The sequence below is a fragment of the Lactuca sativa genome, chromosome 1 (genome assembly GCF_002870075.4).
Source record: "Lactuca sativa cultivar Salinas chromosome 1, Lsat_Salinas_v11, whole genome shotgun sequence".
NCBI classification, from domain to species: domain Eukaryota; kingdom Viridiplantae; phylum Streptophyta; class Magnoliopsida; order Asterales; family Asteraceae; genus Lactuca; species Lactuca sativa.
In genome coordinates this window covers 37,472,657-37,487,542 of record NC_056623.2, presented here as the reverse complement: position 1 = coordinate 37,487,542, position 14,886 = coordinate 37,472,657, and the positions used below count along the sequence as shown (strand labels likewise).

At 33.0% G+C, this 14,886-nt stretch overlaps 1 protein-coding gene across 2 annotated transcripts; it reads left to right on the top strand.

Moving 5' to 3' along the window:
• Nucleotides 1-10,796: 10,796 nt before the first annotated feature.
• On the top strand, nucleotides 10,797-14,418 carry LOC111896713 (sucrose nonfermenting 4-like protein). 2 transcript variants are annotated; one of them, XM_023892693.2, is made up of 13 exons: nucleotides 10,797-11,168; nucleotides 11,305-11,392; nucleotides 11,579-11,764; nucleotides 11,940-12,074; nucleotides 12,176-12,235; nucleotides 12,334-12,423; nucleotides 12,515-12,619; nucleotides 12,719-12,860; nucleotides 13,037-13,204; nucleotides 13,308-13,371; nucleotides 13,471-13,540; nucleotides 13,881-13,977; nucleotides 14,081-14,418. In XM_023892693.2, exons 1-13 carry the CDS (start codon nucleotides 11,101-11,103, stop codon nucleotides 14,179-14,181), a joined length of 1,374 nt encoding a protein of 457 aa, XP_023748461.1. In that variant the 5' UTR covers nucleotides 10,797-11,100; the 3' UTR covers nucleotides 14,182-14,418. The 2 variants fall into 2 exon arrangements, with proteins under 2 accessions (XP_023748461.1, XP_023748462.1); XM_023892694.3 differs by having other exon boundaries at nucleotides 10,803-11,168; nucleotides 11,261-11,392.
• The last annotated feature ends 468 nt before the right edge of the window (nucleotides 14,419-14,886 follow it).

The window sequence follows — 14,886 nt, the reverse complement described above, 5'->3', positions numbered from 1 at the left end:
GCGTCAAGTACTCTAGTGTCGATTAGTATGGTTACGAGTATTCCATGTTACCTTATAATTCATGGCCTTAAGGTAACGACGTTTAACACTGTATGCTGGAAATACACACCTAGAATTACACTGTTTTAGACCTTGCCAGCTGTATCTTTCATTTGATACTTTCTGGGGTCTGTATCCACTGTTTTGGACCTTGCTAGCTGTATCTTTCATTTGATACCGTCTGGGGTCTGTGTCTCTCTTTTGTTAGACTGAGTCAGGCATGTCGTTCATTCGATACTCTCCTGGAGTCTATGATCTCTTTGCCTTAGTCAGCAGTCTTCACTGCTGAGGAATATGTTATTTTCCCTAATATTCTCCTACTTTCTTTAAAATCAATGCCATATTTTGATAATGATAGTGTTAAGGAAAAAAAGTACTTTTTACAACATAACTATGTCCCGTCTTGGTAGAAGACTGCTTTTAATTAGAAAATATAGGATTTTCTGGAAAGGACTCTAATTCACTGTATACTCTAAAAACTACTACTTATATAAAGTTATTTGGATAAAATGACACTAAATACTTATGAACTCACCAGCATTTGTAAAAATGTTGATACTCGCTTTCAAATAACTTGTATTCTCATGTCAACAATAGACATGTACATCCCAGGCGCTTTTGGTGAAGACCGTTTAGTACCAAGCTGCACCTTTATTATTACTTGTGTTACTTTGACGTTCTATGTAATGTAAACCATGTAAAACTATTACTATTAATGCAATGGTTGTTGTACTTTGATTACTATACTTCATATTTTGTGATACTTGACATGACGTCATCCACCCCAGAACATTTCTGCCGTTCCGGTTTTGGGGTGTGACACCCTATGATCAAGTTTATCTTTCCATGCTCCACATCCTCACTTCTTCTTAGGCCCTGCAAATCAAAATATATTGAAGGGTTTTGTGCATTCTAACACTCCTATGGTGTACATGCAACCCTATAAACCTTGGATCTATGTTTTCTCTATTATACATGCAAATATTTGATATTCCAAGGTTACATCCTATCTAGCATAATATGAAGCAACTATACTACAAGAATCTAGTAGAATGACATACATTTTGATGTTGTAGCTTGATTCCATGGAGCTTCAGAGCCTAGTGCCTCAAGTGTGACACCTCAAATGGTTCACATAACACCACCAACAACTTGGAATAACTTGAGAGAGAAGTTCTTATGCTCAAATCGGCTAGCCCTCATATGTGAAGCCCTTAGTCCGATTTCTTAAGCCATGGGGTCCTTATATATTGTGGCTATTAGGGTTACACCATGTAACTCATTTCTTTCCATATTCTTCATGATCCATGGGTTAAAACCTCCATGGAGTATCCATGGGTTTAGCCCAACATGAATAACTATGGATCATAAGCCCACATATATAAGAATGAATGATTTACACAATCAATACCCATATATTTAATTAGTCTCATTTTGATAACAAAATTAATTCCAAATTAATTCTTGATCAATACTAATTAAGTAATATGATTTCATATCAATATATTAGAACTTATAATATATTAACAAATCATAAATATCCTTTTCTCACAAAAGTCTATCCAAATTGTTCTGATGCCATGCAACCAAAATGAACCATGCCAAATTGGGTCAAGTACATACCAATTATAGTTATGGACTTTGGCACTAATCCAACACATATATGAATACCACAACCTGTATCAAGAACCGGAGAAGTAGTATGCGGCGAGTTATTAGACAATATAGTGTAAATATCTGCATGGGTAGGTTTGATCTTCCCATCCTTAACATCTTTCAGGTACTTGGGGCAGTTTCGTTTCCAGTTCCCCTTTTCCTGACAATAGAAGCATTGAGTTTCCTTTGGTACCCTTCGAAGGGGTCTTCCTCTTTTTCCCTTTACTTTGACCGATTGCCAGAATAGGGGAGGTGTTGGGAGCAGGAACAGTAACAACCGACTTACCTTTGAGACCAGTTTCGACGGTCTTCAAAAGTCCTTATAGCTTGCTGAGTGTGACCTCCTCCTTGTTCATATGATAGGTAATTCGGAACTGATCATAACAAGTAGGTAAGGAGTGTTGTATGATATAAATAGCCAAGTCCTCGGGGAAGTTCACATTCAACTTCAGCAAACGGTCCACAAACCTTTGCATTTTCTGCATGTGGCCCTGATGGATTCACCATCCTTCATTCGAGTTGTTATCATGGAATATATGATTTCATACCTCTCTTGACGAGCACTCTGACGGTAGCGGTCCATCAGGTCCATGTGCATCTTAAAGGGGTAAAAGTCCTCATAGGACTTCTGGAGTTCAGTTGTCATTGTGGCCAACAAGATACATGCCACTTTGGTAGCATCTCTTTCATGTGCCCTAAAGTCAGTGATCTCCTCTGGAGTAGCAGTAGACTCATCAATTTCTTTCAGCTCCTTGTCGAGGACATATTCCTTGTCCTCGTACCGCGTGACCATCCTGATGTTCCTGATCCAATCATTAAAGTTTGAACCATCAAAGATGACTCTCCCATGAAGGTTCATGAGAGAGAAGGAGTTGGTAGGGTTTGAGCCAGAAGCAGCATTGTTGGAAGACATCTGAAAAGAAGAAAGACAAGTTTAGATTAGATATGAAATCCTTAATAAGACACCCAAATGTAATATTAAGGTTAGGACCCAACATAATACTTTATAACTTGGAAGAGGGATGTCGTAATCCAAGCTATAAAATATTTGAAGGTAGGCGAATGACGATTCACCAATTTCCACCATGAAAAAGGAAATAAATTATTAGGTTTTAATTGGATTGAAACTCCTAGATTCTTTTGAGATTCATTGAACTTTTCAATGGCATGTTTAAATCTCAATTGTGCCCTCTCAAGTTTGTGATTGGGATGCCGAGGATCACAAAGAAAGTGTGAATAACCATGCAAATTTACTTGGTACCCTTAATCTTTATCACCTAATCATTGTGTCGGTTACCCACACCTGCTCCACCGATCTATAATAAACATTAAGTCACCCTTTGCCACTCTTACTAGTCCATGTTAGTGTGTCTGTTACCCACACATGCTCCACCAACGACTTGGTAAGGTACAAAGTGTAATTTCATGGGATATCAACAAATTCACATTTCCTAAAGTAACTAAGATTGGGAATTAAAAAAAAATAGTTAGTTTATATTTATCATTATACTTTATTGAGAATTATAGTCCTTGTCCTACCCGTTCGGCTAACAAACCTCCACCAGTCAAGGAAGCGGTAGGTGACAGTGGACACCCATTAAGCTGCCATTTTATAGGAAATAACCTTATACCCCCCCCCCCCCCCTTATAGATCGACTTCGTGAATGAGGCATACTAACGGTAAAACTGACTTTGTTCTTATACATACATACATACATACATACACACACACACACATATATATATATATATATATATATATATATATATATATATATATATATATATTATTAACTTATAATACTATAAAGTATAAGGGTTGAATTCTAACTTATAAAACTCTAGGGTTTGGAATTAAAGTTTTCTAAAATGACATTACAAATTCCAAAACTTGAGGGCAAAATTTGAAACTATTCAAAACCTTTCAACTTCATAACTTATGAGTTTAATGCTCTATTAATATGAAGACTCTTCACTTTATGTAACCTATGGTTCTTTAATGACTCTTTAAATAAATGACTTTTGGTAATCCATAACTTGAGGAAAAATTATGGATTCCATCAATAACATTTAGATGAAGAATTACATCATCAAACAATTTGCAAATAATTCCTATGATCTACCAAAACTCATAAGCATGAACATTCATATCAACAATTTCAAGAATCATATAAACACATATAAAACTTGAAAATTTTGATAATAACCATTGAAAATGGATTAGCATAATCATTACACCATCAAAACAGGTTTTATAAGTCCAAAACGGTTTAGGGTAATGATTCTAGTCCATTTCCAGCATCAAAACTCGAAAATCTGCACACAGGGCCTCCTACTCGTTGAGTGCAAGAACCTACTCGACGAGTAGGATGAATTTCCTCTTGGACTCGACGAGTCCACTGAACAGTGAACAAAATTTTTGACTTTTTCAAGCAGATTGCATCAAATACAAAGAAAACAATCCTAGGCTTTGATACCACTGATGGGATTTGAGCATTCTAACACTCCTATGGTGTACATGCAACCCTAGAAACCTTGGATCTATGTTTTCTCTAATATTCATGCAAATTTAATTTTTCCAAGGTTCTCATCCTAACTAGCATGGCATGGGGGTACTTGTAATATAAAAACTAGTAGAATGGCATACCTTTCCTGTAGCTTGGATTCCTTAAGACCTTGTGAGCCTAACACCATAAATGTGATGCCTCAAATGTTTCACACAACACCACAACTCTTGGAATAACTTGAGAGAAGAAAACTTTCACTCAAAATCGGCTAGCCCTCTTTGTTCTTGTCTTAGTGGTCGATTTTGCTCCATATAAGGTTCCTTATATAGTGTGTCACATGTAGGGTTACACCATGTAAACCCTAATGTGCATGGCTTTTCATTTCCCCCATAATCCATGGGTGTTAACCTCCATGGAGCACCCAATGGGTCTTAGCCCAATCTAGTGAATCATGAACCATAAGCCCACTATACAAGAATGAATGATTTACAAATCAATCCCCATATATTTAATTAGTCTCCTTTTGATCACAAAATTAATTCCAAATTAATTCTTGATCAATACTAATTAAATAATATGATTTCATATTAATAAATTAGAATATATTAACAAACCGTAAGTGTCATTTTCTCATTTTTTTTCTATCCAATTGTTATGATGTCATGCAACCCAAATGGACCATGCCAAACTGGGTCAAGTACATACTAAATATAGTTATTGACTTAGACACTTTATCCAACAATAAAGACTATAATACCGACTCTACTCTACTAGCTCTTATATCCTAATTATACATGGATATATATATTATAATATATAGTATAGTAAGATAACTCACCTAGAAAATTACTCAAATGATTAATAACTATCATTCTGATAATCCAACTGGCGAGTATCATGTCTACTAGATATTTATCCAATAATATTATAACTTATTAATATCTATGGAAATTTGGTAGAAGTTAGATCCTTCACTAATTCCAAATTTACTTCCATGGCTATCAACTAAGGATCATCTTGGCACGCCAGTTGGGAGGCAGGACCATTTTGACATATAGTTTTTTCTGAAATACAACAACCAAGCCAACGTGCCCATTCGAGATACATCTCCTGTAAGTAAACCAATCAGAATATTTAATTGGACTTAATGATTAATATGGTACTTATAGGTTCCAAATAACAACTATAAACATAATTATAAGTTACCTTAAAATCCTAGTAAGCGTGGCTTAACTTACAACGATTTCTAACGAAAACTGTGAAAATCGTAAGCAGGGATTTGAATCGAAAGCTTCTATTTCTCTGGGCTCTCTGATACTCTAGAGCTTCACTAAAGTGAAGCTTTTAAGACTCCTGAAAAACCTTCGAAAATTTGGAATTACAGAGAGAGAGATAAGGATTTAGTGTGAGGAATCAAAGGAGGTTGAATGTTATTTATAGGCAGATTCTAAGGGGGGCGTGTCACGCCTTTTGGTAAGTGGGAGGGTTGGCTCTCGGGTGTGACATGTGGCTGCTCCTGGGCTGCTCACGCCAAGTAAATTCAAGAATCTTCACAAATTCATATCTTTCACTATCGACGAGTACTACAACTTTCATTTAGACTCCGTCGGCTAATTCTCGTTCTACTTTAAATTTAACATTCTATGAAGATTACACTATAAAGGACCATGTAAAATTCATATCTTCTTCATAGAAGCTTCATTCTCGACTATCTTTATATCTATAGATCGGTATTTACAAGATCTTCAAATCTTTTTGCATTGTTTTGGCTAATACTCAACCAATCTTAATTTCGATTTCAGTGTCGTGCATTGCCGTACCGAAACTTCGAAAAATCATAACTTCCTCATACGAAGTTAGATTTAGGCGTTCTTTATATGCACGCTCTTGCTTTTACGACCATTACAACTTTTTTTTTGGATTACGTAAGCTAATAAGCAACCTATCTCTGATTCACTTTTTACAACACACTTTGTCGTATAGGGCTGAATGCAAAACTTTAGAGAATAATAAATTCTTCATAGGAAGTCAGATTTAAGCGTTTTTTATATCTATGAAATTCGTATTGGCGTTTTCTACATATTTTTGGCTAAAAATTAATATACATCCACTTCAAAATTTATAAACAAACGGTTTGTATTAAATCCTACTTAAGGGTGAAAACAGGGTGTTACAATACTACTATATGCACCATTTGAGTAGCGAACGCAACGAATTGGGGGCAATGTTATGAGTGTGAGTCACGCCTCACTTGGTATATCGGGCCGTGAAAGTCATGTCAGTAGTGAATGAGATACTTACCTTGGGGTTAGAGGTGAAAACATAGTCCCATAATAAGGGAGTAAAATGATTAATAATTACAATGGCGATTAAAGGATATTAATTATTAATGATGAAAATGAAGAATAATATTATTGTAATGAATGAATTAATAACTAGTTACAAAGATGAATAATAAAGTGTAACTAAATGTAAAGGCTCTAAAGAAGAATATTATTTGAGCATTATTGTGTTGCTTATATGACAACATGTTATGTGTATCTTTAAATGCATGTTTATATGATGTATCTGATGTCATACTATGTGAGTGTTTGAATGCTTGTTTATATGATGTTTTGTTTGACCCTTTTGGGATCTGTACATTCCATAACATTGTACTTATGATTGACTTACTTAGCGTATGCTAACACTTGTTTCTTTGTTTGTTGCTCTTGCCTTGCATTGGTACATGTAGCATGATTTGATGGCTTGGTGAGGATGGAGACTTTTGGTTAGTTACATTTAGTATTTCTTTAGTGAAGAGATGTATTGAGTTTTCATTTACATTCAGTTTTGAGAACTGGTTTTATGAATTTAATTTTGATGAAGGTTGTTTTTCGTAATAAAGTAACATTGGTGATGTTTTCATAATAATTAAAATAAAAATTTTGCTAAAATATTATGGCTAAAAATGTTTAAAACAAAAAAAATGGGTGAAAAATCACGATGTTACAGTCTAAAATATATAATGTGGTATATATTGAGAAGTCAAGACATGTAGGTCTGTCACACAATTTTGTGAGACAACTAATTGAGAGTGGTACCATCAAGTAGGAACACGGCAGATCCACTTACCAAACCTCTGACAAGAGATTTAGTTACATCTACCACGAGAGTCATTGGTCTAAAACCATAAAAGAATCGGTTAGTGATGGAAACCCAACCTAACATTAGTGCTCCTAGTTTCAAAGTTTGAAGGGTAACAATGGAGCCACTAACGATAAAAGGTATTGCCATTAATTATATATTCATGTGAGATAGGGTAATATGTCATTGCCAAAAACAAGGTTGAGTTAACACTCTTAACAAAGTTTTGGAAACATTTAAGCAACAAAGATGTTGTAAAATGTTGCCTATATGATCTAGAGGTGGTGCCAGCTCAAATAAAGATTAATGGTTTATCATCTAAAGTGTCATGAAAAAGGATTTTAGCACATGGTCATATTAGCCAATTGATAATCAGAACCACAGTCAACTCCTAATTAATACGAAGTTGTGTCTCACTTTTATATGCTTATTTGATAGTTGTTCTTACAATTTTAGAATGCAATGGTTGGAGGAACCGTAGGAAGAGCTTTATCAAAGGCATGATCAATCTATTCATCGATGAGAACTATTCCCAAACTATGAATTTGGACTAGAATGATTCGCACCAGCCAATCCCTTTTGATGTTTCATATCAGTAGATTTTAATAGATTATCTTATAGACATCATTCAATATTAATTTCATTCTTGTTTGTTTTATTAATCCTTAAAATAAGTTTTAATCCTTAATAATTTATTAACTAAGGCTAGGACCCATATTTGGCTTTACGGTGTGTAAAGGGATGGCGTAAACACGCAACAAAGTTATTTAGGTAGGCAATTGACTTTGCCAGTTTCAATCTTTTGAAACCCCTAGATCATTTGAGATTCGTTGACATTTAATGGCATGTTAATCTTGGATTGTGCTCATCTCGATTCAATGAAGGAGATGTTGCAGACCATTGAATAAATGATGAATCAACCATGCAAAACCGTGTGACCCTCAACTTAAATTATATTTTCATTGATGTGTCAGTTAACCACATACGCTCCATTAACATAATATAGGAGTGCCACATCATATTCATTTATATTTTTGCAATGACGTGTCGATTAACCACACACGTTCCATCATCAAAATATAAATAATATGTGTGTTTTCACTGGTAACACATGACTCATGTTTATTAAATATAAAACGGGAATTTTGTTGTATTACTTAGAGTAATACTTATAATCTTGAAACAAAATCTAAGTTTTACTAGTTATAGCAACCTACTTTTGAAATGAACTAAAGAGAAGGATAAAACACTTACCTATTTAGCGTTTGATTGAGACCTTGTGATTAGCAACTCTTTCAATGGATGAAGGACCCAAAGTAGAATCCCTCTATGTAGTCAGACCCAAGACTCCAAGAAGCAAAACAAGGAAACCCTAAAAAATAGATAAGTCAAAAATTCCATAACCCTAGAGAGGGGTTATAATTTTCGGCCCTATGAAGATATAGGAGGAAAGGTGAACGAAATCTAGAGTTAGGAAGCCCTTGGGTTTGATCCCAAGCCTCCTATTTATATGCTCCAGCTAAAATCCTTAAGTTAGTCAGATTCCTAAGGATAATCCACATCCTTATCAAAACCTGTCATATATAAGGATATATATCTTTATTTTCGTTCCATCTTCTTCAAGAGGCTTCTAGAATATTCCAATTAATTTTTAGCAATTAATTAATATTAAAGTCTTTTAATTAATTAAAACTATTTAATTAATTACCAAAATAATTTCTAATTAATTTATTAATTTATAATAAATTAACAACTGATTTTTTCTCCATTTCTTTATTGCTAATTGTGTCGTGAGGCCAACCTAAAAGGACGATGTTATCGTTTGAAAATAATACAAATAGTTAATGGCTAGACACTATTTTCAACAGTTGGAACGAATAATATTTTGCATAAAATACCGGGTGTTTACGTTGAAGCTTACAACTTTTAAGCGGTGTAAAAACCTTTAAGGACAAAAGCTTCTTCCATACATTTTTTTGCTTATCGAAGATTAGTAGGTCCAAGTTGGTTTCAATTTACTATTTTGTTATTTTAATTTGTCTGATAACATGACATTTTCATTCTTCCTTTCTTATTATCAGATCTGATCGTGAAAGATCGATATGGTTTCTAGACGAAACTTTGTAACTATGATAATAACTGTACTTATTATTTGCAACTACATATAATTATCAATATTATTTGTTAGTTTCCTTATGTGTCTATTGATATGATATTCAACACAATCTCCTCATTCATTGAAAACACCCCCACCCTCCCCTTACTCCTATTGTTGCTCCAAAACTCATCTCTCTCTCTCTCTCATTTTATCTTGAATTGTGCAGCACCTATAACCACATTCATTCAATGATTTCAGTTTAGTTTTTTTAGTGGTGATGAATGATGAAGATGGGTGATTGTGGTGGTAAATGGTGGTGATAGAAGGTAATGTTTGTTGTTAGAGATGGATGGTGTTGGTGGGAGGTGGAAGATGGTGATGATGTTGGGTGTGGAACTATGGATGGTGATCATCGGAAAAGATTATTAGGACATGACTTAATGATAATTATGTATAAAAAAACTTAACCTAACTCGTATACAAATAAAAATATTAACCTGCAATACTTGTTCAAAATAGTAAGTTTTGGACAACTCATGTGATTTTAGTGTTACATATACAAAATATAACAAAACAATTATATATATATATATATATATATATATATATATATATATATATATATATATATATATATATATATATATATATATATATATATAACCACCACCGCAACTAACACAACCACCACTGGATCACATATTTCTTTTTGTCGTAAATCCCTCCAACGCACCGGCGCGACAGAGGAACGTACCGGGACGACGAAACATATAATATTCATATATGTATAATCACTTGAGAATATGCATATATTTATTCACATATGAATATTACATTCGTTCGTCGCGCCGGTATGTTGAAGGGTTTTGCAACAAAAAGAAATATGTGACCCAGTGGTCGCGGTTACTATTCACACATGAATTATGTCGTGTTGATACGCAGAAGAGTTTTGCTGCATATATATATATATATATATATATATATATATATATATATATATATATATATATATATATATATATATATATATATAACCTAGATTTTATTCTTGCGTTCTCAATTATATAATTGTTCTCACTTGATATTAATAAATTATTAACCCTGCAAAAATATATATAAACGATACCCTGCCCTTTTGGAGTGTTTGGATATGAGTTTCGGAACTAATTATCTTACATAAACCACTTACCAAATAAATCACTAGCTACCCGTATATCAATTATTACATGTTATCGTTATTCTCATTTAATTAGATTTGTGTAATAAAAAAATTTAACATTTATTTAAAAAAATAAAATAAAATGTTAAAAGATACAGTTTCTTTTTCTTTTACTATTATTTTTCACGATTGATTGGAGAAAAACAAAGGAAGAAGGAACATGACACAAATATAAATATATATATTTTGTCTCTCCGCTGTTTTACAGCTCTGAGAAATCGAGGAGATTCTGTTTCCTAATTGGGCTAAGCTCCTCAAAATTCTGTTTCCTAATTATGCACAGATTTCATTTGATATGTGTATACTGTATATGCATAAGTTACGCCGGCAGGATCCACATAAAGATTTGATTTTTGTTTGAATTCTATCCTTTTCCCTAATTTTTTGATCCTTTTCCACTTTTCGATTTCCTATTATTGCACACTGTTTTAGGGCGAACTGATTTTTCAACAAAGATGGTTCATACACACTTCGTGTGGTCTCACGGAGGCAATCAAGTGTTCCTATGTGGTGATTTCACTGCGTATGTTATCAATTTCACTTCTTGCGATTGGGTTTTTCGTAATTTGATTGATTTTCGTTTTGATTTTGACTTTAATTTTGTGGAACACACAGTTCACACACTAAACTTATAATGCAACTGGTGGTTATATGTGAAGGTGGATCAAGTATCAACAGATGGTCACTGTCGAGGGTTCATCCACGACTTTTATGACGATTTGCGATCTACCACCTGGTTTACACAAGGTAATTAATTTCTTTCCTCCATCGTATTTGTCAATCAAATCAAGGTTTGATGTTTCAATGATGATATTTAATGTGATTGTGATGGATGATTCAAGTACTAATGTACTACCACAAGTTAATTTGGTAAAAGATTTTGATTTTTATTGCGTTTTTTGTGTTTTTCTGGGCGCCAAATATCGAATGAAGTTCAAATTCTTGGTTGATGGTGTGTGGAGGATCGATGAGCGACAACCAATTTCTGAAGATGAGTATGGTGTTAACAATGTCGTTCTTGTGGAACAACCGCAGCTAATGCCTCAAACATTACTTTTTGATGATGGTCTACCAGTCATGGATATTGATAGTTATGATGATAGAAATCATGCCGATGTTGTAAGTATTTATAAAAATATAAAAATATTTTCTTATAGTTTTTATAACGAGTTCTAGATGTTCTTTAACAGTTTAACAGTTTAACTTAATAAAGAAAGTCAGGACCTAACTTTCTACAAATCTGCAGTCATTTTTCTTTAACATTTTTTTTTTAAAAAAAATTGCACTTTTTTAGGCTTCAACATCAGGAAGTGTTCCTAAAGAAGTGGAAGTTGAATTAACGAATGATGATATTGAGACTACATGTCGTCGATTATTTAAACATTTTTCATCTTACAAAGCATACGAGTTAATTCCGGATTCAGGAAAGGTTTGAATGGATTCCCTTTTTTAAATATAAGTTTTTTCTCATAACAAACTCATTTTTGATAAGTAATTATGTGTTATCATTGTTATTCTTTTGGATATTAGGTTTTCGCATTGGATGATAATATGACTGTGGAAGAAGCATTTCTTGTTATGCATGAAGAGGTAGAAATTCTCTAAAAATCATTATAGTTTCTTGATTTATATGATTCTAATTTCTTGGATTGTTTGTGTATAATTCTAAATCCTTTCTTACATTTCAGGGATTTGTTATTGCCCCACTTTGGGATGCAACCAATTTACAGATTTCAGGGATGCTAACCCCATCCGATTTCATTATGGTCCTAATTGAGGTATAAAACAACTTACTAATTATACTTTAAGAAGAAAAAAGAACATCTAGGAATTAAATGAAGTGTTAAAATTTTATTAATAATCTTGCAGCTTCAGAGAAATCGTGCAATGGGGACAAATAGTGTCCATCAGTTTTCTACAATATCTGCATGGAAAGAAGGGAAGCTTCAACTTCAAAGAAGACCATTGATCAAAGTAATCATAATTCATAACCATAACCTATTCATATAATTTTTGATATTTTACTTCTTTTCATAAATTTATTGACAAATATATTTATATGAACACAAACAGGTTGATCCTGATGATTCACTGAGTGATGTTGCAATTAGAATCTTGCAAAATCACATATCTGCAATTCCTGTTGTATATGTGCAACAAGGTTCAACTTGTCCACAATTGCTTCATGTTGCATGTCTTAGTGGACTCTTAGAACGTATGTTTCTTTCTTCAAGTTTCTACAAAAATGTTGATGCAAGAAATAGCAACATACTTTCATATATTTGTAAATAATAGATAAAAGCAGGATGCTATAATAATGAAAGTACATTGCTATTTCTTGCAAGATTTGTTGATTATGTTCTAAAGGTATTTTAATTTTTGAAAATGTAGATATATGCAGACATTTTGAACGTCGTATAAATTATTTACCTCTTCTACAACATTCTATTGGTGGTCTTCCACTTGGCACTTGGATTAGAGAAATTGGGGGTGTCAGGGAATTAAGAACATTTCCTCCTAATTATCTTCTTAGTGATGCTTATAGACTGTTAATAGATGGTGAGTATCAACTATATTATCTTTTTTTTTTTTTTTTTTTATACCAACTATGCCCCTGTATCTATGTTTGAAAATCTTACTTGTGAATTGTGATTTTTTCCAGAACGTATAAGTTCAGTGCCTATTGTTGATGATAAGGGGGCTCTTATTGATATTTTTTCCAGGAGGTAGTTTTCTTGTTCTCTTAGAATTTTTAATGGTTTATTATTTAAATTTTTTTTATTACCAAAAAGGGTACTGATTAGAATTTTTTTCTGTTTCATTAGTGATGTTATTTCGTTAGCAAAGGGTAATGCATATGTTCATGTTCAACTTGATCAGACAACAATATCTCAAGTAAGCCTTTGTTTTTCTTTTCCATAAAAAAAATTGAATAATAATTTTTTTTCGAGATTATAATCGGGTTAATCGTGATTTAGCATCCACGTTAGCAAAAAGTTAAAAAAAAAAAAAAAAAAAAAAAAAAAAAAAGGATTATTCGTTAACCATTGTTATAATTGGTTAGATTTTTCGAAGTGCAATGCCTTAATAATAAACAAAATGGTAAGGACAATATTTTCACATGATGCAAAAATGATATTGTTGATCCTCACGTATTTGACCATTTTCCAATATTAAGAAAGTCAACAATTGTCCAAAATTTAAATGCATTTTTTTCATGAATTATGTGATTTAGGCACTACAACTTGTAGACAAGAACGCCCGTGCTAGGTATGGCATATGCACACGCTCAGATTCCTTATTTAAGGTCATGAATCTTCTTTCAGATCCAGGTACGTATCACATGACATAACAGATTGTCCTGTATTTGACATGTATTCAACTGGTACTTTTTTGTTGCAAAATTTTAATATAAATTTTGTGTGATTATGATAGGGATGCGTCGTGTGGTGGTTGTTGAAGCTAGCAATCGATGTGTGTTGGGTTTGATTACATTGAGAGACATATTTAATCTCATTTTTAGAGATTTTTCTTAAATATTCTCATTTGTGAATTGTGACGTGGTTTGAATAGTAAATTTGGTATGTAGGAAAGTATGGGGTGATGCAAATGCGGTATAAAATTAATCCTATTACTGCAAATGTGGTTGTATTTAGTTCAATGAACGGTTGAGATTGATTTCTCCCTTCCCCTTTCTTGAAATCCATGAACCAAACATGCCACAAGCTTCTTGTATCATGCTTAATGAAATATTGAAATATCTATTTATCATAGTCGTTTGATGAGATGTGTATTTGACTAAATTTTTTACCTTTCCCCATTTCAACAATTTTTTTAGGTGATATTTTTTTTATTTTACCTATTTCAGTAGTTAAACATAAAGCATAACAAAGAGGACAAATAGTACTAAACATGTTATAACATAGTGCATCATTTGGACCTATGTTAGTTTTTAAATCGATGATTAGAAACAAAAGAGGAAAAATAGTATCGAGCATGTTATGACAAAATTATCTCGCTGTCTTTCTACTGTTCACTAGTGAAGTGTGAATTAGGTTTATCAAAAGTCTATTTCTTTTACTTTGGTTTTACATCTTGCATATCAAATCATTATTTCTTTTTGCAAACCAATACGACTCATTTTTAAGGTGATTTTATATTTAGTACCAAATATTGCTAGATGCACATTCTTATGTCTAATATTATTATTATTTTGTCTTCTGTCTTTTGTATTTTTTTTC